Consider the following 27,993-nt stretch of genomic DNA (forward strand, 5'->3'; position numbering starts at 1 on the left):
ATATGTTGCACTAAATGAATAAGTAATTTTGTTGAAACAATATTAGTGAACAACTTAAAATGAGCACTTATAAATATTTTTCTACAGCTCTTTAAAACCTTTTGATATTTTGGTATCTTAACATATTTTACTTATTGTAAAGCACATTCTTTGTGAGCTTTGAAGTCTAAAATATTTAGTCCTCAGCAAGTGGAAGCTTTGTTTTGAAAATAATAATTAGAAATAGGTATACATAATATACTTAAGTTTAAAAATTAAAATATTCATGATAAGAGAAAACTCAATACTGAAATAATTGCTAAATAAAACATCAGACATTTGTTTTATTTATACTAGATATTTATTCAAGACATGTACATAAGAACAGTTTGGAATAAAATTCATAAGACTTAAAGAGTATCAGTTTTGTTGAGAATGATCAAACGCAAAAGCATACTTATTTTATTGAGCTTGGACATTGGGAGGTGGATTTCTCATCATAGGTGGTCTCATATTTTGTGGCATCGGAGGCATCATTTGTGGTGGCGCACCCATCGGCATCTGTCCCATGGGTGGTCGCATCATTGGTGTCATGGACATCATTGGAGGTGCGGCCATGGGCATCTGCCCGGGTGGCATGATCGAACCTGGTGCAATAGACATTTGTGGCCCCGATTGGCCCATGTTTGGTGGCGGTATACATACTCCCTTCATACCGATCTTTCCAGCTCTAAATGCAGCCGTCGTAGCATCGATCAGGTTCTGTGCCTGTTCTTCCATCCACTTCTGATAATAAAACTTGACGTTATCCTTGTGCTTTCGGCCCTGGCAGTGGGTCTTCCTCACAGACGGCGAATCGTGCGTCAGATACGTATCACAATAATCACAATAATATTTCGGCATAACTGTGAGGTACGCCACTAACAAAGACTTTTCAGGACTTTTACTTATATGATATTAATTGAATAACTAAGTTATTGCGGTCGTTTTCGTTAATCGTTTTTATTCATAAATCGTACTAAATACAACTTCGAGAGTACGGTCTTAAAATAATCAGAACAGAAAAGAAAAATGTTAAGAATTTTTGTTTATTGCTTTAATCCGTTTACAGCGTCACTGATGATAACAGTAATAGTATCTATCACGTTTTTCACTATGGCCAACTGGCAGAACTTGGTGAACCATGTGAGACCGCGTCGGAATAATTTAAACTTTTTTAATTTAGTGACAGGGTTGTATGAATGTGATATTCAATTTTGTATTAATTACACAATTATTAGAATATATTTTATAACTTTATAAGTAATTATTTAACGTTTTGAATGTTCTGTGGTATGAGCTACAAAAATAGCTAGTATAATTTGTTATCTTCAATTTTGGTTGTGAGTTTGTGACTACATCATAATTGTATAATATTACTAGCTGCCATCGAAAACTCGCTGTTGTGAGACTCGGTGATTGATACGATAATGTCGTTGAAATGACTTATAAAAGTCCCTCATGTCGACGTCATGGATGGTTAAAAAACAAAAATTTAGAAGGTGATAAGGATTTTTGATAAAGCTTGGGGTCTCGTTTCGAACGCGGGAATGTTTAAAATTTCAGTTCCAGTGTCTAAAAATCTCACATCACCCCTGAAAATCGGCAATTGAATAATACGGTTCCCCGTCGCATGTCCTTTGCTTTTTTGTATTTAAAAAAAATGTATGTTCGAAATCCGTGTTCGAATGTCTAGTAAGTCAGTCACCTCATGTGAAAATCGATAAACATTTAAGTTCGCTACCTATGTAGGCAATTCGACTTTGTCGGATCGCAGACAGACGGACTATTCACCACGGCTGCTTCGCTGCTAAGAGAACATCCCCACGATGTATCATTAAACATTGATGTACAACAATGCTAAAAACTGTGCAATAACTTTGTTATGTTTCTCAATTTAAATCAAGTACATTTTATTACCCTCACGGTCCATCCACAGTAAAGTTTATACTAATATGTGTATAAGCACTTGCAATTACTCAACAATTCTGGGGGACTGAATCACACCCAAGCCCTCCTCTCCTAGTTACGCCAATGAATTGTGCATAATATGAACTAAGTCCCGTAAAGCAACACTTTTGAGTTTTGGGAAAGAAAAAATATAACAACATATTTTTTATGTACGATCTACGTTAAAGGATTAATATTATGTGACAAGAATTATGAAACTATTATAAGTTTAATTTTTGTTTTTATTGTTTTTAATTAACACGTCTTTATAAACGTTTTTAATTTTCAATATAAAAAAAAAATTTTGGAAAACATTATTTTTTAGGTAATGAAAATGAATGTTCTAAATGAAATCTAATTATCAAGGTTAAACCATTGAAACCATTGATTATAATATAGTATAATTAAGTATTAATTAATGAATTTATTAATGCATAGTGGCAAGACTTTTCGTAATATCAGCATACAACATAGGTAAGTCGTAGGTAAGTATTTATGATTTAAATTTGGTGACGAGATAACCCATTGACTGTGGTGGCGTGATATCACACATGTATATACATCATTATAAGATAGGTACTTATAAATTATAAGTAAATAAACAACTAAAAACACAAAAAGTTAAAGTAAAAGTTGATGTTGAAAGTTAAAATAATCGAGTCGAACTCGGTCTCGGAACTACTACAATAAAACTTAAAAGAAAACCACTATTATTTTGTCGACTTAATAATTATAATGTTATCGTTCCTAGTTAATTTTTCCTACTACTTCATGTATTATTATTTATTTATTTACTATACATATTATATACCTTTGAGGTAATTATTTTGTATTGTCGATGATACTATGTTATGTAATTATACGAGTACATAGGCTTCTATTTTTTAATTATTACATACGTAAGTAAATGTTATTAGTTTAAAATTAAATTGTATTTGCTAATAATCATGTACACATTTGTGCAAGTACACCAATAACTTGTTTTAATTAGTTAATCGATGAATTTAAACAGTTTAATTTTTTTATATATCTACCAAATGCATAAATATTTATGTATGGATATTAATGTATTCTCTAAACATAGAATATTAATATGTTTTATTTATCATGCGACCATAACACTTTTATTGTTACCATTAAAAAAATTTTTTTTAATGATTCAAATTCAACTTTATTAAATGATACATCTATGAAACAAATTAAGATATAATATATAAATTAGTAAATAAAGCATTTCTTTTGATGCCCAGTGTCTTCGATTACTACCTGTGAGGTATGTAAATTAATCAATTATTGATGATGATAAAAAAAATGATCTCTATATTACAAAAAAAATGTTTAAATAATTATTAATACTATTTGAATTTTCGGCATCGTCAGTATCTATCTAAATTGTAAGTACAAAATATAAATGATCTATTAAAAATTATAAAATCTTGTTAAACAAAACATAAATAATAAAATTAAAATCTGTACTTACTTACTTAGAAGGTTAATACCATATTACCATTTATAATTTCCAATTGAATATTGTTTAATATTTATACTATTACATGCAGTACAATACTATTATTTTATTATTTCTGAAAATTGTGCTTTTCTTCTGTAATAAATACTTTAGTTTGTTTAAATATAAAGCGTAAAAGTGTGTCTTAAACTTTTTGACTGTAAAAATGATCAACGGATATTAGCATAATTAATTTTTAACAAGATCACCTAGTATTTCTTCAAAAATCGACCAGTCGATCCCGACCCCATTTAGACATCATTATATTATAGTGACTCATTTACACCTACTGCGTATCGGAGACCAATACCTACTCACCTGTCCTCCTTTTTTGTACCTTATTAATGATGATAAGTATTTTTTTCATAATTAGTATTATATCTTGAATTTGTTATTAATTTGTTTAGTAAGGACATTAAAAATATTTTAATAACCTAATGATGAAATTACGTACATTGCGACTGCCTGGCGCTTAAAATTTCGGGTTCAGGGATTAAATCAAAATCTTTCAAAAAAACAATTTGGCCATGCAAATTCATACTAAATATTGGTTCGAAATTTTTCTAATATTTCGAAATGGGCCGGGCTCGGTCAGGATGCATCAACATAGGTACTTATGATGGCTCCAACAAAATAACAAAAACAAGTTGACCCCTATCAATTTTTAGAGTTGGTCAATCAATAAAAACCTCTTAGGTACGTCCTTGCACATGCACATCATCGTTTATCATAATAATGTACTGTGACACTCAACATGTCAATAATACATTCGTAATTACGTACGCACTTCGCCGGGTCTGCAATCCTGCACTCCTCGCAAAGCACATGTTTGTCTAACGTAACCTGGGTGGGATGGTGTCGCGTGGACAGTGCTATTTTTTTATATTATTATATTATGTGTGCAAATCGCCAATTGTAGGAATTTTGTTATATTAATATCTAACTATATTAATGTGAAATGAAAATGTTTGTACAGGGTAAACACTGGGACTACTTATCAGATCTCCTTGATGTTTTTTTTAAACGAAGAGTATATCACAATAGCATTTGTCTAAGTTAATAAACAATTGAGTTATCTATTAATCTATAATTAAAATAAACGTGTAAATTGTATACATAGGTATACCTTTTATAGTACAAAGTAATAGCTGGCTGAAAAAAAATAACAATTAAACTCGACAACCACAGATGCATTTCACATTTTCACATTTATATAGTTGGATACATATTATATCGTGTGAAGATGGTTGAGTTCCACTTAAAGCTGCTCATCAGCGTATCAACAGTTAAAATAAAAAATATACTCCTAGAGCGATTCCCGATAGTAATAATATAATATAATGTGGCTTGGCGTGGCGCGTTGGCTGCTACGCTAAGTAAGTAACGGTCACAGCTACTAGCTCCCGGATGGGTGACCACCCGGGTTCATATAGTAGTTAAAAACCTTGCCACACATGCACGTGTTTGCTACCTACCGTAATAACCCAAAACAATGGTAAAAACAACCTACAGTACTGTGGCGTAGCCAGGATTTTTTTCGGGGGGGGGAGGGTTGGGCTGATCAATTTTTTACACAGCGGTGGTTTAGTTTTTGATCGAATACCATAGACCATTAAAATAATTTTTAAATTTTATTAACATTTTGGGGGGGCTGCAGCCCCCTCAGCCTCCCCCTGGCTACGCCACTACTACAGTACCAACCTTACCCCTACCACAGTTCATAACCCCTACAACAGCTAATGGCCTTAGTCGCCGGGCTTAAGTTCAATGAAAAAAAAAATATATATAATAAAATACAATACCTGATAATATACGGCTCGCATTATAACAAGCAAATCTCATATAGATTTCGCATTTTTAACGAGCAACAAAGTTCACGAGATCAGCTATAGTATATTATATTATTCTAAGTAGTATGTGAGGTACGTTACGCTGGAACCCGGATTATGGAAATTCAACTCAAAAACCCCATCAGTAATTGTTACACAATTTGTACAAATCAGATGGAATTGTTGTAACTTTGTTGGCCAGACGTTAATGGGTACGTCCTCTAAGTGTGAAGAGACTATAAGAAGGGTAGTTTCAGATTAAATTTTTAACTTTAAGGGCATACCCAACAGAATTATTTTAATATTATCTCATGAGTTAATAGTCAGTGATTTTAATTAAATATATTATATACAGAACTTGTTTTTCTACGATTTTTTTCTAAATAAATGTATACTCGACCTTCATTTTAAAATATATGTTTACCTACCTAATTGCAAGAAGTTATTTTAATTAGTTAACGTAAAATCAGCTATTATTAAACTATCTTGATTGTTCAATAAGCCATTATTTACCGGACCATACTTAAAAGAAGACTTTATTTTGAGCATACCCATTCCACCTGAAGAAAGACAATCTGTTGCATTAAAGTATAGACTATTAATCTAACATATTCTCACTAGAAATATTTATTACAAAAAAAAAACAAAATCAGGTTACATAAGTACTTTGTTTTAATTAATATCTCTATATATATAAAAGAAAGTTACTTTAGCAATAATCAACACAGAGCCGAACCTATTTGAGTTATCGAATTTAAATTTTGAGGATGGATTAATATTATAATGTCAAGTTCACTAAGAAAGAAATTTTCAAAATTTTTATTTTAAAGGGTTGAAATCGGCAAAAATAAATTCTTTACGTACAAATTGTATACCTATATACATATTTTACAGCACGGCGACCTGTGGATTTTCATAGTAACATGCAACCATAACTTTTTGTCCATCCAACTATGTGTTTGATCGGCGAGTAGATATGAATTGTTCCGAGAAGTAAAATCCTACAATCTATCTATATCTCTCAATGTATATAAAAATAAATCAATATTTCCCTTAGTCGAGGTATCACTTATTATTTAAAACAGATCCATCTATCTTCTATCTATGATATAAAACAGTTAATATATAATTTCTTAGTGCTCATTTCACAGTGGAATCAATCGGAAGATTAATGAAAAATTGTATAGTGATTTTTTTGATAAGTGTTTGTTCATCAGGTTGGCAATCATGCTTAAAATTTTAAACAAAATTAAGTCACCCACGGGCCGCTGTGCCACACAATATGTGTATAGGTACACAATTTGCACTCTCATTCTAAATAATAACTAATTTTCCGTTAAACGTTCTTAATTTGTTTGTAGAACTTGGTATTTTTTAAAATTTTTTGGTTTCCATTGGTTAATCGGCAGATTAGGTTCAAGAATACATCAAATAGCACATTGCCTAACAAGGTGGCTGCCAGCTGAGTTACATGTATAGCCGCATATACAATCAAAATAATTAATAAAATTAAAATTAAACATATTATTCATATCGAGTGTGCACCTAGCGGGGTCCGCAATCCACCACTAGTAAATAGCAGATAGCCTACCTGATAATATACTGCTAACATTATCACAAACGAGTCTCATATAGGGTTGACATTTTTAAAGAACAACGAAGTGCAAGGGATCAACTAGAAAAGATATAATAGATCTTTGTTTCGACACTACAATACGACAGTTAATTTGTCTACTGACGATCGCACATAGCAACGGCTGCAACCGCTATATTTATGACGTAGCCGAATACTTGCCGAAATTATAAACTACAAACTAACATAACATTTATATTAAGTTAAGAGTTGTATGAAAAACACCGAATAGCTCAATTATACAAATTTCGTTATCGAAAAATAATAATACTTTTTTTATAAATGTGTGATAAACGTATTTATTCAAATTATTATTATAACTATAGAATAATTTTTTAATAACAATTTAAGTATTGCTTATAGAATCATTAGAATCATTTGTAAATATTATTATTATTACTATTTTTGTTTTATTTATAATTCAGCTACTAATATTATTTAGCACTTCATAGCATTAAGTAAAATACAACTGTTTCTTCTTTAAAACACAACAATGTGTGTTGATTTAAGAAATTTCATTCTGAGAAAGTAAAAGCTACACACGGGCGAAGCCTATCCGGGTACCAATCAGCTAATTACACAAAAAAAAGTATTTATTTATTTAAATACAGTTATAGGTACTTAACGAATTATTTTTCAATGGAACTAATAAAATCTAAGATATCTATATACATTCAGGAGACAACCCCTGCTCACTCATCAACGCCCAGACCAAACCTCTGGGTCTAGAGACTTGACATTTCGTATAGAGGTTCCTTAAGCAATGCAGGAAAGGATGTTTTAAAATTCGACCTCTATGGGGGTAAAAGGGGTTTTTATAGCTATATAATACACGGACAACGCCGTGATGGGACAGCTAGTATTATACAAACAATTATTATAAACTTTCACTTTCACATTATAATAACTTTTCTTCATGAATACTAGGTAAGTGGGTATGATGAAGTGTATATAAAAAATGATTTCGACGGTTTGTCAGCCTAAAATATTACTTAGTAGGTAGGTATAAGCCATAATTCTATATGCAATATTCAAGTTTATAAATTATATTAGTAATTTAAGTTATAACTTAGACCATTCAATCACAATAATATCTTAAAATATACCTACTTAGTAATATTATAGGCTGACAGATTGTCAGAATCATTTTTTATATACATTGGTTTTATATCATTGAATTTAAATACTTTTATTTTCACCGGTTTTAAAAACCAAAGTAAAAGCCTTTGGATTTGGCGTTGGTTCTTAAAACCGGTTTGCTGCAGCTACTAAGGTTTTAGTTTACCACTCATACACGTATTTTTGACGATTACATGACTTTTTCTCCTGGATACAAAATATTAAAAATATCAAGAAAAATCTGAATGTTATTATTTACTAATCAATAATCACTAGTAGACTTGAAATAATATCAAGACAATTATAACTTACACCATTTTAGTTGTATTAAAATAAAATTATAAAACAGTAACTTTTATGACCAATAATATAATATTAAATGTTAAAAAAAGGTTAATAACTTATGAGTTTATAATAGTATCGACATTTCATTATTTAAGCTAAATAAATAAAATAAAATAAAATAATTTAATTTAATTTAAAATAATTAAATAACTATAACTTTTAGTATCGAAAACATAATTGTATTGAAATAAAATTACAAATATGAAATAGGTACCACATTTCAGTATCGTGAGCAGAGAATATAAATTTAAAATAATATGAGCTATTAATATGTATACTTTATCATTTTTCCTAATTACTACGAGTTATTACGACTAGTTGTGTCGGACACTATATTATTATACAGTAATAACTAAAAACAAATTAGCATTGACAAATTTAATCCAACTTGTCAATTATTTAGAACTAATCACTGTTAATTAGGTATTATATTATTATTCCGGGAAATTCAAAATCCTAATTTACCTAGTGGCTAGTATAGATATCTACATAGTTATTTAACTGACAATTCAAACTGACCGTTCAAATAATCATTGGTCTAAATCTCAGACTTGACAGCCGGTATCTTATTTTATTACTCCTGCACTGATTTTTAAAAAAAGTAAATTGTTTATTTAAAATTTATCTTTCTATTCTATTTATTACCGGAAAATATTATGATAAATTCAATAATAATGTATATTTTACAGATTAGAGTAATTAATTATAATGCATAAAATATTAGATCAAAAATACAATTGATTAGTGCACTAAAAATTTCATCTAAAAAAATAGTGAAATGTTTGTTTGACGTTTTAAAAAATTTAAACGTCATTCGATTTATGCGCTTAAACATTTAAACATTTTTAACGTTATTCAACTCATGTATTTAAACTTTTAAAAATTTAAACGTCGCGAAGCGTTTAGCGTTATTAACAATTTAGCGTTTTACGTTTAAACGTTATTTGAATTAGTGAAACACTTGAAACTGAATGTTTTTTAAAGTAGTTTTTACTCTTTGGCGTTTGGTAGTTATTGATATGCAAAATTACTTAATATTTAGAATTTAATGTTAATTCAATATTTGAATTTAACCATTGTATATTTGTTTTTATAATTTGGGCATTCATTTTTTTTATTCCTTTAGAAAAAAACCATAAGTTTTAATATTAGAAAAATTGAGGAAAGTTTTTTAGTTATCGTTTTATGTTATAACTTGTTAATCTAGATATTAATTATAATCGTCTATCGTTTCTACTTTGTTATCCGTTATCGATTTCAATCGTTTTTTTGAAGTGTTTAACGTTATAAAAACGTTTTGAAGTCCTTCTTAAATACGTAAGTGATACTGGTCTATACTGTAGATTTTTCTTCATTGCCTATTTAATTTAATTGAACAGTACAAACTACAACACAAGCGATAGGCATGACAGTTTTGATATAGATTGACAATAATCTATAAACAATATCCTTTTTCCCTTAGTTGAAACTATAAAATGTAAGAATTAAATTGTTTATCCACTGTACCGAGACGACCAACTATAAAAGTTAACGAAATAATATCATGTTGTAAGTCAATGATTTTAAGGCCAATTTTTATATGAAAACAAAACAATTATTGCATAGATATTTAAATTTAAATACCAACATTTTTATTTCAATTATTGGTGGTACGCACAAAAGCAATATTTCACTATAATGGCCTGCTGAAGTAAAATGTTGAGCACCTCTGTTATAATTCGTACTTGTCAAAAAATATGTAAAAATTAAAAATCTGGATTAAAAAAATAATAGATATATTGTCAAGATAATATGGAGCCGTAGGGGGTTAGTGGCCTCACTCGTCTCAGAGTATACATAATATTTACTTTTATAACTTGTAGTTTTGTAATTTAGTTTATTCTAATAAATAACAATGCCCAATTTCACCTTAACACACCACTATATAATTTATGCTATAAATATACTTAAACAATTAAATAAACAATACAATTTATGTAATAAATTTTTCTTAGGACTAATAAAAAGAACATAATTTTTAATTCTTATGCTTATGGTGTACCTAACTATATAATTTACTTTAGTGAAAGTTGTTTTAAAGTTTGAGCGTATATATATATATATGTTTTGTATACTAATACCTAAATAGATACTAGATAGCCATAAGCAAATACTCAATATATATATTTTGATATTTATTAGGTATAGATATGTTTATTGATGTTTGATTTGTATAACTTATAAGAATAATATAAATAAAATATAATTAAATTAAAGTCTGACAATTTTTCAATTTTGAATTCAAATATAATTTAAACGCGAACATGTTGAATCAATTATTCAAATACTATGTTGATAATCATCCCAATTGATCCACGTATTGTTGTACAAAGCAGGATTTGCATCTTTGGTACCTCTCACGTTCATAGGCTTCGATGCAGATTCTCTAAATTTTCTCAAAGATGTCTCGAAATAGTCAATTTTCGCTTCTACAAACTTTCTCATTTTGCTGTTTGGTTTGTAGTTCAAATTAACCAGTTCACAAGGATCTTTGACAATGTGAAATAAACATGGTTTAATAAACGGCTTGCATGGTCTCGTGTCTTTCTCGAAATCGCACCGTACAGTCGAATTATTGCGGAGTGATTCAATCAAAGATGGCGTTAAACGATCCCCGTTTATCTGTGAAAGTATGCCGGCCGTAGTGCTGTTCAATACAGCATCAATATTATAAAGTTGTGCACTCGGGGACAACGATCCTGACCAATAATCAAGATAACCTAAGAATGTACTTCCTAGAACAATGACGGGTTATTATTATTAAGCACTATATGGAATATATGTCTTTTTTAATTTGAATACTACGCATACATGTATAACAATAATGTAAATTAATTTAATTTAGAAATAGTAGGTACACACACAAAAATAATAGGTGGAGAAGCACATTATTATTAAATATCTCATTAAGTTTTATAAAGTGTAAGTAGGTACTTTATTACCTATGTTATAGGCTATAGCATATTATATATTGTATTTATTTCAGTGGCGTAGCCAGGGGAGAGGCTGAGGGGGCTGCAAGATTTAGAAAAAGACAATAAATAACTATGAAAAACAAGATTATACACTGATATCTATTAACTATCGTATTATAGGATGGATAGCTCGCATTACTTCCTATTAATGGCCTTCATCGCGTTTGTATAAACTGATAAATTGAACCTTCGACAACCTTTTTTTTTTTTTTGGTCGATCGCGACCACCTAGAAAAAATCGGAGGTCGATCGCAGGTCTATCAAAGTTGGCCACCCCTGGTCTATNTCAGCCCCCCCCGAAAAAAAATCCTGGCTACGCCACTGATTTATTTATTTATTAATTACGCTTAAGATGAGCAAAAGTTACCGAATATATATATACAGACATACAGCAAGTTACATTACTTAGTTGATAAAGAATATAGCAAATATATATATGTATAATATATTATGAAATAATCAATACAAAAACGATGAAATACTACCTATCTTTTATATGTGCCCGTCGTATTCTCAATTTCATCAAAGAATTAATTATAAATAATTAACTTTTTATAGTGTGTGCCTATTTCTACTGTTTGAGTCCAATATCTGCATTGAGTCTTTAAAAAAATTTTATTTTTTCGTTTTTATTGTAGATACATTATTAAAGTTCTAATTGTGGTTATTATTATAGTTATATTAAAACCTTCTGTTTAAGTGTTTAACACAGAACTGGTATATAATATACATAAACAGAACCCAACCAAAATAAATTATATTACCACAACTTAAGTGTAAATAAAATAAAATTAGAAGGAGTAATGCATCTATGTTACAAACAAAACAAATACCAAAATGCAATTACATAAAAATCATATTGAAGTCTATATTATATATGTTTTTAATGATATAAGACATTAAATGTATTTGCTTGTTATTTCTATTAATTTAACAATACAATAATGTAATAGGCACACATTGCACGCATATTATATTAATTGGCAATCCATGTGTAATGTGCATGCAATATTATATAGGTGTATTATAGTTTTTTTTATTGAATTTTGGACTAAGTGAGTACCTATATATTTTTTTTTTTTTAATTAATATCTGAAAGTTGAATAATTACTGATAGGATGTGTCATGTGTGGAGCACATGACATATGAATAAAATTAAGAAGTGATTAAGATTGTGTGCTCAAAATATTAGTAAACATAGGTACCTATATTATTGACATTAAAATATAATATAATATGACTGTGTAGTATGTTCAAAATAATAAAACGTAACTGACGAAAATACGAAATGTGTTACTGTTTAGGTTATTATGAGCTTCTTCACCTATCTTATATAATATTATTATAAGTTATAACTATTCTTACATAATTTTAGACTTACCTTTTATGTATTTGAAGTTAGTATCTCTGATTGCCGCGTAACCAGTAATGTCATCGATATTATGCAATACTTGTTTTCTTGGAGATTTTTTATTATTTGAAAATGATTCCCACATACTAATACCGTCAATCGCTCCTAGATCTTGAGTATTACCACCTGCAAAATATTTTATTTAGGTACAAACTTATAAGACACAAAAAAATAAAATAAATAATGTATAAATTTATATAATTGGTCGTAAGTACGACGAAGTTTATTGCACTTTGTAGGTATACTATTTGACTACGTATCTAAAACCGTTTTATCTATTTATTTAATATATACAATGACAATATTCAATTTCGTACTTAGTCATCAAGAACAAAGTATACAAAAGCGATTTATTAAGATATTGCCCGGCGCAAAAGTCTAAATATGTACCTAGCTGCCAGCTGGGATAATCACTATACAGTGATATAGAGCATAAATAATATGCGTCTATAAGTTAAGTTGGCTAATAAGTAGTTATGATAGAAATGTAAAACCCAAATTCTAAATTTAGGTGGGTACCTAAGTAAGTTACCTAAGTAACACTATTACATTTTCAAATCTCATTTCCATAATATTAAATATAATACAGTAATAGCGTGATACAATATTTATACATATTACAATCATAATAGGTACTTGTGTAAAACAAATTGATCCATTATTTATATTTCATAACAATTATAAATTATAGGATTATTATATAATGTAACCTTTAGGTTAACAGTTCACTGAAACTTTTAAAAATATATTTTATTCTATTATTTTTGTTTATTACATTACAATACAGTTCACCGTTTTGACATTTTTAAGGGTATAAAGTAAGTATAGGTTTCAGCTGATTTTCATTCATACTTTTTCATTTTAAATTTTGTATTGTTAAGAATTTTTTAATTTCCTGATCTCCAATAAGCGATTGCATGTTAGCTACTTCTATAAGATATTTTAATTTTAATTTTAAATAATTGATATTAATTAGACTTAGGTGTCAGTCCGGATTAGTGGGAGAGCTACTGTTTAATCTTCATCGGGGAACTATTGTTTTTTAACAGATTTTTATTCGTTTGCTTGACTATTCCAGTGGTTTTCAACCGGAGTGACATGGATTGAGTGTAGGGGTGACACAAAATCCTCAAAATTCTTCAGACAAGAATAAAAATATAAGAATTTTTCAAATAAAATAGTATCAATGCAGCTGCCGTCGTGTAATTGCCACCACCGTCAGAACAACATAATAATTGTTTACACTAAACAACATAAGGCTAAAGGGCTTATATTTTTCTTCTAAAATATACAGCTTAAATTATTAATATTTTAATGTCCGGGAGACATAGTGTTGGATTCTTGTGGATATGGTAACATAGGAATCCTAACAGGTTGAGAACCACTCTACTATTCATATATACTTATTATTTATTTGATTTTTGAATTTGGTTGTTGCTATATATTAAAGTACGAGTACCTACCTATATTAATGTACTGTTTTATTTTAAATAATTTTAAAACACCTTAACTCGTTGCAATGCATATGCATATTCAATAGGTATTAATCTTTCATCGATTTTTGTAACTAGAGAAGAATTATGTAAATACCTATATTAGCTTTATCCAAAGTTGATAAAGGAAATTAGGAAATGTAACTATATAGACACAAATACACAGTGAAACTGGTCGTTATTTATTACTTGTCTTTTTCTTAAAAATAAAATAATAATCAATATATTAATAAATAATAAAAAATATAATATAATATTTACCTGCTGCCTGGTATAATGTAGGTAACCAATCAGAAATATGCATTAGTTGATTTGGGAGTGTTTTCTTTTTTGCTAATAATTTACTCCATACGAATGCTGCAGTTCGAATGCCACCTTCCCAGGGTGTAGCTTTTTCCTTTAATAAAAATGAATTACAGTCAGTATTTTTTACTAATCATTTAATCCAATACTATTCTTAGACTCTATAATAAACCCAATATCACCTATGTTATCTGATTGTTCATACTTAACTACATTGGGTGGTTCTATTCATGTCAAGCCCGTCGTTAAATATTTTTCACCCTTATGCTAAAATTTTAATGTCCCTCTTTTTACCTATATTTATTTTATTTTTTCTTCTTCAATTTCATAAAAAATTGTATGCCACCCAAAAGCAATAACATATGACTTGCTTGTGCCCTAGCGGTGGACCTGATGCACCGATGCACGTATCCATGTAGGTACTTATCTATATACCTACATGTACACCTAATACGGGTAAACTATAATAACTAATAAGTAATATCAAATTAATATATTTTGATTTAAGTACATAATGTACTTTGAATAATTATCATTATGTCAATAATTTATTCAATTTTTATTTTAGAAAATAATTCTCAATAACGTTGTTTTATTCTGGAGTTTTTCATTAAAGAATAATAATTGGTAAACATTTCCTAACCCATTGTTATGAATAATGACTATTAAATTTAAATTATAGAATTTATCTATAATATTATAAATTACCAAGTATAAAATATATATTAATATTACTAAGGTGTAAGGTGTAGGCATTGAACGTATTGTAGGTATACCTATATCTTACTATAGCTAAATAACCCGGCTTCGCCCTTTCGCAATTTTTTATGTTATAACTTCTTTGCATCAGTTTTTATATTGAAGGTAGATATTTCCTTTAAATCATTAAAATTATTAGTATAATATTAATAACTATTATTTATTAGATCATCTTGATTTATAAAAAATAGTTGATTCTGGGTACTTTTCTATAAAGATACCTATAAGGTTGTAACCTTTTACGTTATGGTAATATAAAATCTGGCACGAAAGCAGCAGCGGAAAATTTCACTAAATATAATGTTTTTGCCCTTTTTACCTTCTTTCAAAAAATCTGACTAAGAAACGACATTTTCCATTTCTACCACCTTTTTGCAATTTGAGAAAATGTTATTTTAGTGGGTCTTTACAAAATAAAACAAAACTACTGACGAAATTTCAAACTCATTGCCAAAGTCGTGCCAAGGAGGGGGGGGGGGTACGAAATAGACACAGCTATGCTCATAGCTTCATCGGTTCGGGCTAGGCGATGATGAATCAGTCAGTCAGTCAGGACAAGTTATTTTATATCGATATATATATATATATATATGTCATACAATTATAAAATACTATACGTTGTAAAAACATATTGATACTATTTAACATTATCAAAACTTACTCCTTTTAACGGCCAATTGGAACCATGATTTCTGTGGATACCATTAGTTGGAGCTCCATTGTCCGACACAAATACAAAAATTGTATTATCAAGCATATTGTTTGCATGTAATGCATTAAACACTTCAGCTACCGAATCATCAAGGTTTTTCATCATTCCTAGAGGACATATTATTATTATATTAAGACATACAATTTAACGATATAATAATTATATTAAACAAATCAATTACCTACAAACAAAATACTTGGAGGGTCAACCAAAAATATAATTAGATGTGAGTAGTTACCTAGTTAATACGTAATATACTACTTATATACATAGTAGACAAAGGCTACATTTATTATATCTAATTGCAATTTATAAGTTATAACTTATAATCATAGCTAAATAACTTTAATACTTTATATTTAGTTATGTTTATTGCTAGGTATTTAATTACTCCTGCATTAAATGATTAAGTTGGCAAACTGCCATTGAATTTGACAGTTATTGACAACTCAACATTAAAAAAAAAATAAAAGTTTAATAAGAAACTTCCTTAAATAAAAAGCCCAAATTGTGAACTTAAATTATTTGTCATTACGTCTATATAGCACTAGGCTAACAAAATATTTGCATCCGGTTTAATGATTCCCCACCTATTAAAGTACTAAACATTGTGTAGGTATCTTATTTCACCACTACCAAGATACCTTGCATGGATGTATAATTTATATTGTTTAAGCTGTTTGACACATTTTAAACTTCATAAGTGCCTAGTAGTATAGTTAATTAGGTCATACCAGCATATTTACGGCGGTTCTTGTCTTTGATCGACTGAAACTTATTTATATCTTCTTGGGGTGCTTGTAATGGATTTTCGTAAGTGCCTGCGTGTGGAGCTAAATGGGCTAGGTACAAAAACAAGGGCACAGAATTATTATGTTTCGATATGATATCAGTGGCTTCCTTGGTGAATAAATGTGTTGAATATTTCCCAACACTTGACCAGTCAGGATTTAAATCGCGTCTCATATCAAACCCTTCAAAAGATGCAAACTATAATACAAAAAATAATAAATATACATAAAAATACAACTCGAGTTAAATATGCTAACAAAAATCATAATCAATAGTTAAGGACCCACTGAGTCTCATGTTCTATAAATATATTTTTATTACTGTCTACATAATTTATTTTATAATATCATTTATTCTTCAAATATTTTACATAACAAAAAAACAGACTAGTGGGTAACACTCTGCTGAAGTTACAGTTAGTGTCTAGAGGGGTTGTGTAACGGAAGGGTTAAATTTGAATTTTATGATACATTGATATACAATCAAGCACATTTTTAAAATTGGTCATTGGATTTCTCATACGACGATTTTTTTATTTTGTTTTTAATTAAAAAACGAACAATTGTAGATACTTGAAATTTACACAAAATGTTTATTTTACCATTTCTAATACTTGAAATTTTTCAAAAAATGTTGATAAGTTTTGAGTTGTTTATAAACATTATAAATTTTCAGTTTTTTTAGTATTTTTACCATGAATGTCAATAATATTTTTTTCGCTGTGTCAAAAAGCTTGAAATTTGAATACAATAGGCTCCTAATATATTGTTACAATAGCAGTTGAAAAATATTAAATTACATACACGAAATATTATATTTATATAAGCATTTGAAGTTCAAATTTCGATAAAATTTATCAAATTGAAAATTTACAAATTATTTTGTAGTTTTTTTTTCTTTTAATAAATTTACCAGTTTAAAATTATTACGGCTCAACTGCAGTTACAAGTAAATTAATATTTTCTAGTTAAAAATGTATAAAATGTTCAACTTTTAAATCTAAGGATTGAAAATTAAAAACAAGTTTCCACGTAAATTATTCACTATGTAACCAAAAAAATCTAAATAATGTATAAACACAGATTTTTAAAAATATTTATTACATTCATATTTGGACAAAATTAAACATTAAATAACTAAGAATAACGGTTTTATTTATTGTGTTGTTATTGAAAAATATTAAACTGTTGTACTTGAAACTTTTAAATTATATTATTGTACTTATACACACAATACAATTTTCAAATGTAATTTTTTCGGAAAAATTGAATTAATCTTTGTACCAATGACTAAATAAAATAAATACAATATTTTTGTATCACCGAATTTAAATTTAATAAATCCAGTGCAGTAGTAACTCTCTAGACACCTTTTTTTACAGTTTGAAACCGAACGACGTCGCGGGAGCTGCTTTCTCATTGCTTCCGCACTCTCTGGATACCTATTGAGGAGCTGAGTTACCCACTTATCCAATTTTTGAAGTATAATATTATATTTTATACACAATGACTTTTCAAATGCAATTTTTTTGGCAAAAATTAATTCAACCTAGACAGTAGACACCTGGCACTTACTATATCACGAATAGTAGCTGACAGTCAGACAGAATTCAATCAGTATGCTTACAATGATTTTATAGCATTGAATCCAAAATTTAATACATCCATTATTATTTGGCAAAAATTTGAAAGTATTTTTTATTTTTTGTTATTTTATAATAATTGCATTTTTAAAAAATTTAAAAGAAAAAAAAAAAAAAAATTAATAAAAAATAAAAAAATAAAAAAAAAACAAAAAGAAAAAAAAAAAATGTTTGGCTTTTTTTAAATTTGCCCATATTGTTATGAAACCTTTAATATAAAAACTTATTTGTTAGTGCTTAAAATTCAAAATAAAGAATTAAAGGAATATAATTATTGTGGTGGATACTAGATATGTATTTTATTATATTATTTCAATTGAATAATATAATAAAATAATAATTATATTATTATGGTGGATACTGGATAGGTATTTTATTATATTATTTCAATTGACTAATTTCACTTGGTAACAAAAATGATTAGTTGAATATTCTACCTAAATGTTTTTAATGTTTACAGGCTTCTTATATGTATTTGCATTGGACATGTTATATTTTGTGTGATTTAAATAAATATGTTTGTATCTTATATTTTAATGAAAAATTTTAAAAACAATATTTAATTTGTTATTACCTTCCTATGATATATCATAGTATCATAGGTATACACTATACTTACAGTTGCTTGGACCATATGTGTATAATAATCTTGATATCCATTCCAGAAACCATAAAAGCTTTTGAAACCCCTATATGTTGGTGTGTATGCTTTCTTGAAGTAACCCAAATGCCATTTACCCACAGCATGAGAAGCATAGCCTAATTTATTTAAATGTTCTGGCAGTAATATTTCATTCAATGGTAACCCCCATGGTTCAGGCTCTAGTATCACATTATGTTGAGTCCCTGAAAAATTACAAAAACATTTATGTAACTAATAGATCTTACTATTTTTAAATAAATCAAAACTTATTTTATAAAATGTTATCAAAATATACTCAAATAAGCCAGTATTGTTTTTTTAGAGAACAGTAGATGTATTAATCATGAACGTTAATATCGTAAATATCATAAAGGTAAAGTGCGAGGTAGGTACCTATAATTGCGAATTGTAAAGTACTTAAGTCATTTTAGTAAATTATTAATTTTTAAGAATATTAATAGGTAATTATAGCATAAAATAATGTTGTTCCTACCTACATTTAAAATGTTTAAAGTTTAAAGAAATCAAACTTTAAAATACAATGTGCTCTGTATTAAATTAATAGTTATTTGACTATTTTTTAATTTGTGTTATTTACAATAAGTAATAAAGTAAAGCGAGAACTTTGGTTTAATGCATTAAAAATCATAAAATATGCACTTTTGCATCAATAAATTTAGAATTACTATGTATGGAGATATTATATATATCTTGTATCATCGTCAGGTTAGATTAGGTACCTTCTATCCGCAATCCATATAATATTAAACGAAAATAGACGTAAATAATAAATGATTTGATTAACATTAAGTTGCACTATATTATAATTTATAATCTTAACTACCCACTGACCGTTAAAATGAAAATTAGACTGTCGTCTTTATGACAAGTTCACAAATTTACAGTAAATGTACAAATAATATTTGACATTGATTCACCAAAAATACTTTCAAAGAGCTAGATTTTCGATAAACATTTTAATCAAAAATATTACCAACCTACCTCTAAACCCATTCATTTCAGTATAATAATATTAATTTACAGTTTTGAGTATTTGATCACAAACGTTGTGAATTATTTTCATTGTACTAACTAATCTTACAATAAAATTACCCAGAAGAAATTTGCATATTATGTATGAAAGTCCTTGATCTAGACCTCTAGAAATAAGTATTATAATACTCGTACATACATGTACCGAATACAGATTGACATCCAGGTATACAATAATTTGCGTATGAAATAACGCCAGTTTCTTTAATTAAATAAAATAGGTTTTTGTTCATATTTTTTAAGGTACTAGTCCTAATTAATATAATTAAAACTCAACCGCGATTTCGCTTATAATATTTTAGTTAAATCAGTGGAGACCTGGCTCAGCAAAATATGTGATTCATGTTCAGTACGTCAGTACCTATCCATTTATATATATAATTACTATAATTCAGGGTCTTTGAGTATTCCGTGCTATCGTTAGAAAATATAGAAATATTTGATTGTTTGACTAATTACAGTGATATTGATTAATTATGTAAAAAAATAATAATAAGATAATCAGTCATATTTTCTTGTATAATGACACTGGACGTTGATGGTCACTCGTTGGCTTTACCAACCTCGATTAAACTGCGTAGCAGTAACTAATGTGAACTTGAAAATAACGATGATGAAACAAAAACGATTTTTATCGGGTCTCTACAGTTTACAATGACATCATTTTTTTTTCATTATTATAATTTTTATGTTCTTATAGAAATAAGTGAATATAATCGCTCTAGATTTTGTTTTAAATATATAGTAGTTGGAATAATATCTAAAGTAACCTACCCACATATGAAATTTAAAAAAATTCCAGGAGTAAGCAACTCAATAAAAATAATTATATTTACTATTTGTTGTGGTTCCTAAAAATTATCAAGGTTAAAAAATAAAACCAGCATATATAATTGTATAAAATATATCTTATTAAATTACAATCACATTGCAGGCTAATAAACAATGTATTTGAAGCATTCATAAAAAAAAAAATTACAATCAAAATATATACACAAATAAATGAGTATGTATAATAATATGTGAAATAAATATTATGTCTTTTTTGTTCTGAATAAATACTATCACATTTTTTATTAGGATAAAACGATCAATTAAAAATTTAACACAGGTGACAATTATTGTTTATTGAACTTTCAAAGTAAATTTTATCAATTATGGATACACTCGTTTCGTAAAAAATAAATTTTGCATTGCCAGTATTTGTCTAATTAAAAACATATATTGATCTTAATGAGTACAGATTATCATTTATAACCATAAATTTTATTTTAAATTAAATTATATGTACCTACATAATCAATTTTTCAAAAAGTAGTTTCCCAACATTATATTGTACATTGTGCATTACTATACTTAGAAATTATATTCTTCCTTCAACTTTTAGTTTCGATACGATGTCAATACTGAATATTAAATAAACTCCCGATCAAAATTCTCCTAACAGTTTCCATGGTTACTAAAACTGATATTGATTTATAGCTTAAGGGAGTCGGTCAATGTCTACTGTGTAAGGCATTGTTTTCACTTGTTAGCTGTTACACATCATGGCATCATGCTATCAGCACTTCTGCATTGTTATGATTATGAATTAAAAGGATTTCAACGCAATATTTTTTTACTCTCTCAGACTCATGGACAACATATATAAAATGCTCCACTTAAAATCATTTATTTCGATTTTTGAGTAATCTTAGAGTCAAATCACCTATTACAAAAATGATATAGAGGATATTGTTTTTGATGATTTGACATATCGGTTTAATATATTTTTATGATTATTTGACTTTCAAAATAAAAATAAAAATATTTATACATTTAAATGATGTTTAAATTGCTTTGAGACTATATTTAGGTATTGTATTATAGGGAACTTCTTAAAATTAAATGAAATACATTTTGTTGATAGGATGTTTTTATAAGGAAGTTTCACTGTAATTATACTAGAAATATATCATTTTAGTGGACATTAATTAACCTACCCATATATCCATGTGCCTACTGAATTGCCTATTGTCCGCGGACAATCGGGATAGTCTATCTTCAGTCACCCCAATATTTTTAATTATTATTTGAGATAATAATCAGATTCGGAGTGCTACAGCATTAGAATTCAGGGTGCTAAGTACCCTAAGCACCTCAATGATTTAATCCAATTATAATGTTAAATTAGAATTCAATGATAAATATAATATTTTTGGATTCGGAAAAAAGTTTCTCAGCGGAAACAATTTGTCGACCTGGGGTATTTTATATTACATTTAAATTGTTATTATTTATACGGTAGCCAGTAAGTTGAATTAATATTATTTCATATTTGCATATTTTAATATTTGTATATAATAATATACTTTAGACGTTTTAAGTAATAAGAACAAAATAAATAAAATTGTTATTCTTGGTTATTTATATGAAATGTGGTCCAAATTTAAATCTAATAACTACTATAAACTGTATTTATATTTTTTTTTATAATTTTCTAGATTTTTTGGTTACAGAATTAACTACCGTTACATTTAACCTAGTTTTAAATTTTCAATACTAAGCTATAAAAGATGGACATTTTATACATTTAACTACAAATTAATTTGTAAATTTTTAATTTGACCAATTTTGTCACATTTGAACTTGAGTACATATCTAAATGTAATATTTAAATAAATAAATAAATAATTTAATTTAATTGTTTTCAGCTGCTATTGTAAAAATATACAGGAATCTTGTATACAATTTTCAAACTTTTCTGTATTTTATCAAGAACAGAAAATAGTAGCATAAACATTTGGTGTAAATTTCAAGTATCTGTGGTTATAAAAAAATCAAGAGAATTTCATGAGAAATCCAATGTCGAAAAATGTAATCTCAAACACTCATAAAAATTTGATTTGACATTCCGGTAGTCATTTTTTTTTTGATAAAGGTAGACAAACTTATGAGGAATCTTGTATTCAATTTTAAAATCTTAGATATAACAAGAAATAATGTATGAATTTCTAACTCAAAATATTTTTTCAAATGTTCGTGATTTTTACCAATCTCGTCAAAATTCTTACTTCAGATGTTTATAAAAGAATATTGTGGATTTATGCTCGACGTCTTTTTAATTTCTGCTTACAATATTTGTCGTCATTAATTTTCAAAAAACTAATACAAATCCAAAATTGCATAGGCCTAAAAATAACTCAATGTGAGTCAGAATATTTTGAACACTTCATGGTGTGACGAAAATGTTAGTAGTGAAAATTGCATGTATCTACGGTAATTTTTTTTAGAGCTACACCAAAAACCAAAATTTAATTTGTCGAAATCCCCGTTTTTCCTTAATTTGTGTTTTGTTTTTGACTGCACTTTTGAAAACAACTGGGAATTTAAAATTTTGAACTCCCGAATTAACCAACTAGGTTCACTTTTCCATCGGAAAAGATACATTAATTCGACTACTTATCGAGTACAATGACTCAAAAAAAATTGAATTAAAAACACATAATTATAAAATCAATACATTTATCAAATCAGAATCGAATATCGTAAATACCAATGATAATGAATACGCTACGTGTATATCTATGTGATTTTAAGACTAAGAGACACACGTGAAACTGGCATCCTCTTAACAGTTCTTTCGATAACACAAAATGATTTAACAGTTTTATAAAGTAACCAGTATTATATATGTACCTATCTAATTTAAGTTTTAAAGACTTAAAGTACTTCTAAGAAAAATCTTGTTTATACGCAAACACAATATTCACAAGTGAATCACTAGATAATGAAAAAAACATCATATCCATAGCAAGAATAAATGAATACACTAATGTATATTATATTTATTAAATTTAATACCTTTTTATACCGTTTATACAATTGGTAGATTTATTCATTTTTGATGTTAATTGTTTAAACTCACTGGTTAATGTTTATAAATTATTATTGTGGCCTTCAAGAATGTAACACGGTTGGGCGCATAACAATATTTTATGAATACATGTTGACAATTATTGTTAAGTTATTTAACGTGAGTTCCGTGAAAATGTGTAAAAAAACACTCTACTTTAGTCATTTTAAAAATCAAAAATCAGATCTTAGACCTACTCGTTAATTAATCTTAAAAGTTAAAATACAGTATTCCTAATACCCCAACGGCCCAACATACAAATACTACAAACAGAAAAATTGATTTTATATTTATTTCCACATTAACAAATAACACATTATAAATTAAAGAAAATTTTTTTAAAAAAGTATGTAAATTTACATTTTTACATTAATATTTAATACACCTACTATTATACTAATACAACTATACTAATATTTATGTTATTAGTTATTGCTAATAACACTCACAACCGGCCAACTTAAGTTATTATTAAGGTTATTATTAGGTAATAATTTTAATAGATATAGGTACTATATTATGCATATAACTGTATAACATTGCTATTTCAACTAGTATATATAAGGTTTTAAATAGTTTGCATGTATAATTTTAAATTATTAAAATTAGTATGGAATACCTATCAATATAAGAATAGTTCATTTCATGTTTTTTTCTCATACCTACACCTGCTATAATACCTATATTAATTTATATAGGTATATAGATATAGTGACTATAATACCAGTAAATGGTCTAGATTGTGACTTGTAATTTATATTGTAATTCGTAACATTAGAATAATGAAATCGTTTATAGTTAATAATTAATAACACTTAATAAAAAAATAAAATATTTTGGTACCTACCTAACATATTATATTTTATGTTTGTGAACTGTATAAAATTATTGTTAGTTGTAGTATTATAATAAAGCTACATGACGACGTCTATACTCTGTCAATTCATTAATATATAGATATATGTGCACCCATAAGGACTAAGACTATGTCACTACACTACTACAGTACAATATACCTACATAAATAGGCACACTATCAACAGTGTCACAATAATTATTAAAATATATTATATACAGATGTATCAGAGGTCCTGTAATAATTGTATGATAGTAATAACAATAACAATAACAATAATAGGTAATAATAATGATAATCAATAACAAACCGGTATGAATAGGATATTTTCCAGTAAGCAATGCCGACCGAGACGGTGTACACAAAGATTCGCTGTAATGATTGTTTAGGATTATTCCGTCATATGCCAGTGCATCGATGTTGGGAGTGTTTATTTGGTTTGAACCATGAAAGCTGACGTCGTTCCAACCCTATAAAGTGTATATGAAATTTACAGTTCTAACATAAATAAATGTGTATAGCACTTTTTACCCTTTTATCTGAAAAAAACGTAACGTGGTCTCGCATTTTCACCTTTTTATATTTAAGAAAACGCAACACGATAGTTTAAGAAATTCACCTATAGTATAAAACTATAAACTACTATATGTATAGTATCTATACATTATTTTACTACACATTAAATTCCTACAATCCTACCACATTGTAGTGCAATAATTATTTATAGGTACATACCTTGTACTATATTATAGTTTAATATACAAGGTATTATAAGCAGTTCAGTACTTCAATATAGATACTAGATAGATACACTTATAATAAAAGGCATGCAATTAATATATTATGATAAACTAAATATTTTTAGTGAAAATAAATCGTTATAGACATATTATAGAAAAATTATCATTTTTTTATAATTTGACATAATATAACACAAAAAAAGTTCAGAACTTACAAATTCGGATTTGTATGTGTGTAGAAAATGATAAAATAAGCATTTATATTTAGTGAAAATATCAAGTATCTACGGTTATTCGTTTTTGAATAACAACAAAATAAGAAAATCGTTCGATGAGAATTCGTTAAAATTGACATGTGAACATCCAATGTTAAAAAAATTTGAACTTCAAATGCTCATGAAAAAAATTTATGGATGTTAATAAAACGCTCAACTGTTTTTTAATCTCTTTTAACAACAACTTATAGGAATCCTTGTATTAAATTTGTATTTTGCAACGACAATAATCGAAAATTGCATATGCCTAAAAAATATAAATAGCTCAAAAAGAGTCAACATATTTTAAAAATGTTATGGTGTATAGAAAATAATTATTTAAACATTCGTTGAAAATATTTGGGGTTATTATTTTTTGAAATTGTTTAGAAAACTAATTTGAGTAAAAATGACAAATATTTTCCATAATTTTTTCGATAAGATATCGACGGTACTGAAAATAAACTTTAAAAGGCACATATTATTGTAAAATCAATTCATTTATCGCATCGTTCAGAATCTAAGATAATTTAGTTTGAATTAAAGTGATAAATAGGGCCTGGATTTATATGCATTTACATGTTTTTTTTTAACTGTCCAAAAAAAAATCTAGGTAAGCTACAAGTTTAAATTATAGTCAATAGATCAGTAAAAGAAAATTTTATTTTTCATATTTTTGCATATTTTGTAAATTTTTGACATGTACTGCATATTTCTGTATTTTACGATTTTTTGTTGTATAGGTAACGCGGTATAATATGTGAAATTTTGCTTATTTAAATAAAAACAACGTATTTATAGATACCTTAATTTATTGTGCATGTAATTTGACGAAGTCGTTTTCATATCTTATCTGAGACCTATCGGAACAAGTAGTAATCTGTTACTGAGTAGCTTGTTGTGAATCATACATTAGTCGTGTTTGTCGTGATCCGAGTGTCCGTAATTTATTTTCATTTGATTTAATTTATATATATTTCAATATTATTTTTTCATTAAAATTACAATATGTGGAAATAACTACAACAAATGAATCGTATAAAAAATAAATGAAAAATATAATATAATTTTATGTAAACATATAAAAAAGTAAAGAAAATAAGACTTTTTTTAATCGATTTTTTTGCATATTTTTTCTTTATATTGTATATTCCTACAAAATAAGAGCTAAAATGTATATTTTGTAGTTCATATTTCTGAAGTTTTTAAAGCAAAGAAATCCGGGTCCTAGCGATAAATATATTGTACATTCGGATAGATAGGTAGGTACGCAAGCAAAACTAATGTTGAATACATTTTTTGTTCACTGACCTGAGCTTTTTACGATAAATATTTTTGTCTGTTCGGACTTAAAGGTCACTGAAAGACTAGAATACCTATAATTTGTATGACTATATATGTGTATTATTTGTACAAATGTCTTTTTTTTATAAAAACACTTACCAGATCATCAGCCAACATAAAAACTATGTGAGGAGCACTCTGCTTCGCGGCGAACACTTTGGCATAAGTCGCCACACTTAACACGATCACAAAATTCACAAAACCGAACATATTTATATAAAATATGAGATGTTATAATTTTTTGAGACGCATAAAAAAAATAAATAAAAAGTTGATCGTAAAATTAAATTAAATGTTTTTTTCGCACGATGTGATTTCGAGATAGAGATACCTATGCGTAGCGCACTCACGATGAATCATACTGGGCGCTTTATATACGTATGATCAAAATCCAAACGAACAAGCGAAGTTATAGGTACAGAACACAAAAATGATATGGCCTAACACCTCGCCACTGTTTGTATAATATAAACTACTGTTTAAGATTTACAATACTGCGATGAAGAAATAGTAAAAATATGACAATGAAAGAATACGCTAACACTGGAGCTATGAACGACTTATAGGTACCTATTACAAAATAATATCTTCAAGAATAATATCCGTATTACCTTCGTGATTACAGTCTGGCATTTATCTTCAAGGTCGATAACTCGTTTGCCGCCCGACGATTCTGGTTTA

The 27,993-nt window shown here is 27.7% G+C and overlaps 2 protein-coding genes across 2 annotated transcripts; both read right to left on the minus strand.

The window, feature by feature from the left end:
* Positions 1-357: 357 nt before the first annotated feature.
* Positions 358-1,088, minus strand: LOC111028085 (U1 small nuclear ribonucleoprotein C-like). The gene has a single exon (XM_022306623.1). It carries the CDS (start codon positions 880-882, stop codon positions 442-444), a length of 441 nt encoding a protein of 146 aa, XP_022162315.1. The 5' UTR covers positions 883-1,088; the 3' UTR covers positions 358-441.
* An 8,907-nt stretch (positions 1,089-9,995) lies between these two features.
* Positions 9,996-27,913, minus strand: LOC111028082 (arylsulfatase B-like). The gene is made up of 8 exons (XM_022306619.1): positions 27,412-27,913; positions 25,285-25,444; positions 19,147-19,373; positions 16,828-17,083; positions 16,043-16,200; positions 14,581-14,716; positions 12,797-12,952; positions 9,996-11,175 (listed from the first exon to the last, which is right to left on the minus strand). Exons 1-8 carry the CDS (start codon positions 27,520-27,522, stop codon positions 10,721-10,723), a joined length of 1,659 nt encoding a protein of 552 aa, XP_022162311.1. The 5' UTR covers positions 27,523-27,913; the 3' UTR covers positions 9,996-10,720.
* Positions 27,914-27,993: the final 80 nt, after the last annotated feature.

The sequence above is a fragment of the Myzus persicae genome, unplaced genomic scaffold (assembly GCF_001856785.1).
Source record: "Myzus persicae strain clone G006 unplaced genomic scaffold, MPER_G0061.0, whole genome shotgun sequence".
NCBI classification, from domain to species: Eukaryota; Metazoa; Arthropoda; class Insecta; order Hemiptera; family Aphididae; genus Myzus; species Myzus persicae.

Excerpts from the sequence above, each read along its gene's own strand:
- LOC111028082 (XM_022306619.1), bottom strand. The coding sequence starts at position 27,522 with ATGTTCGGTTTTGTGAATTTTGTGATCGTGTTAAGTGTGGCGACTTAT. Across the intron at positions 16,201-16,827 it reads GAACCGCCGTAAATATGCTG|GAATGATGAAAAACCTTGAT; the intron begins GTATGACCTAAT and ends TATGTCCTCTAG. Across the intron at positions 14,717-16,042 it reads CCAATTGGCCGTTAAAAGGA|GAAAAAGCTACACCCTGGGA; the intron begins GTAAGTTTTGAT and ends TTTTTATTAAAG.
- LOC111028085 (XM_022306623.1), bottom strand. The coding sequence starts at position 882 with ATGCCGAAATATTATTGTGATTATTGTGATACGTATCTGACGCACGAT.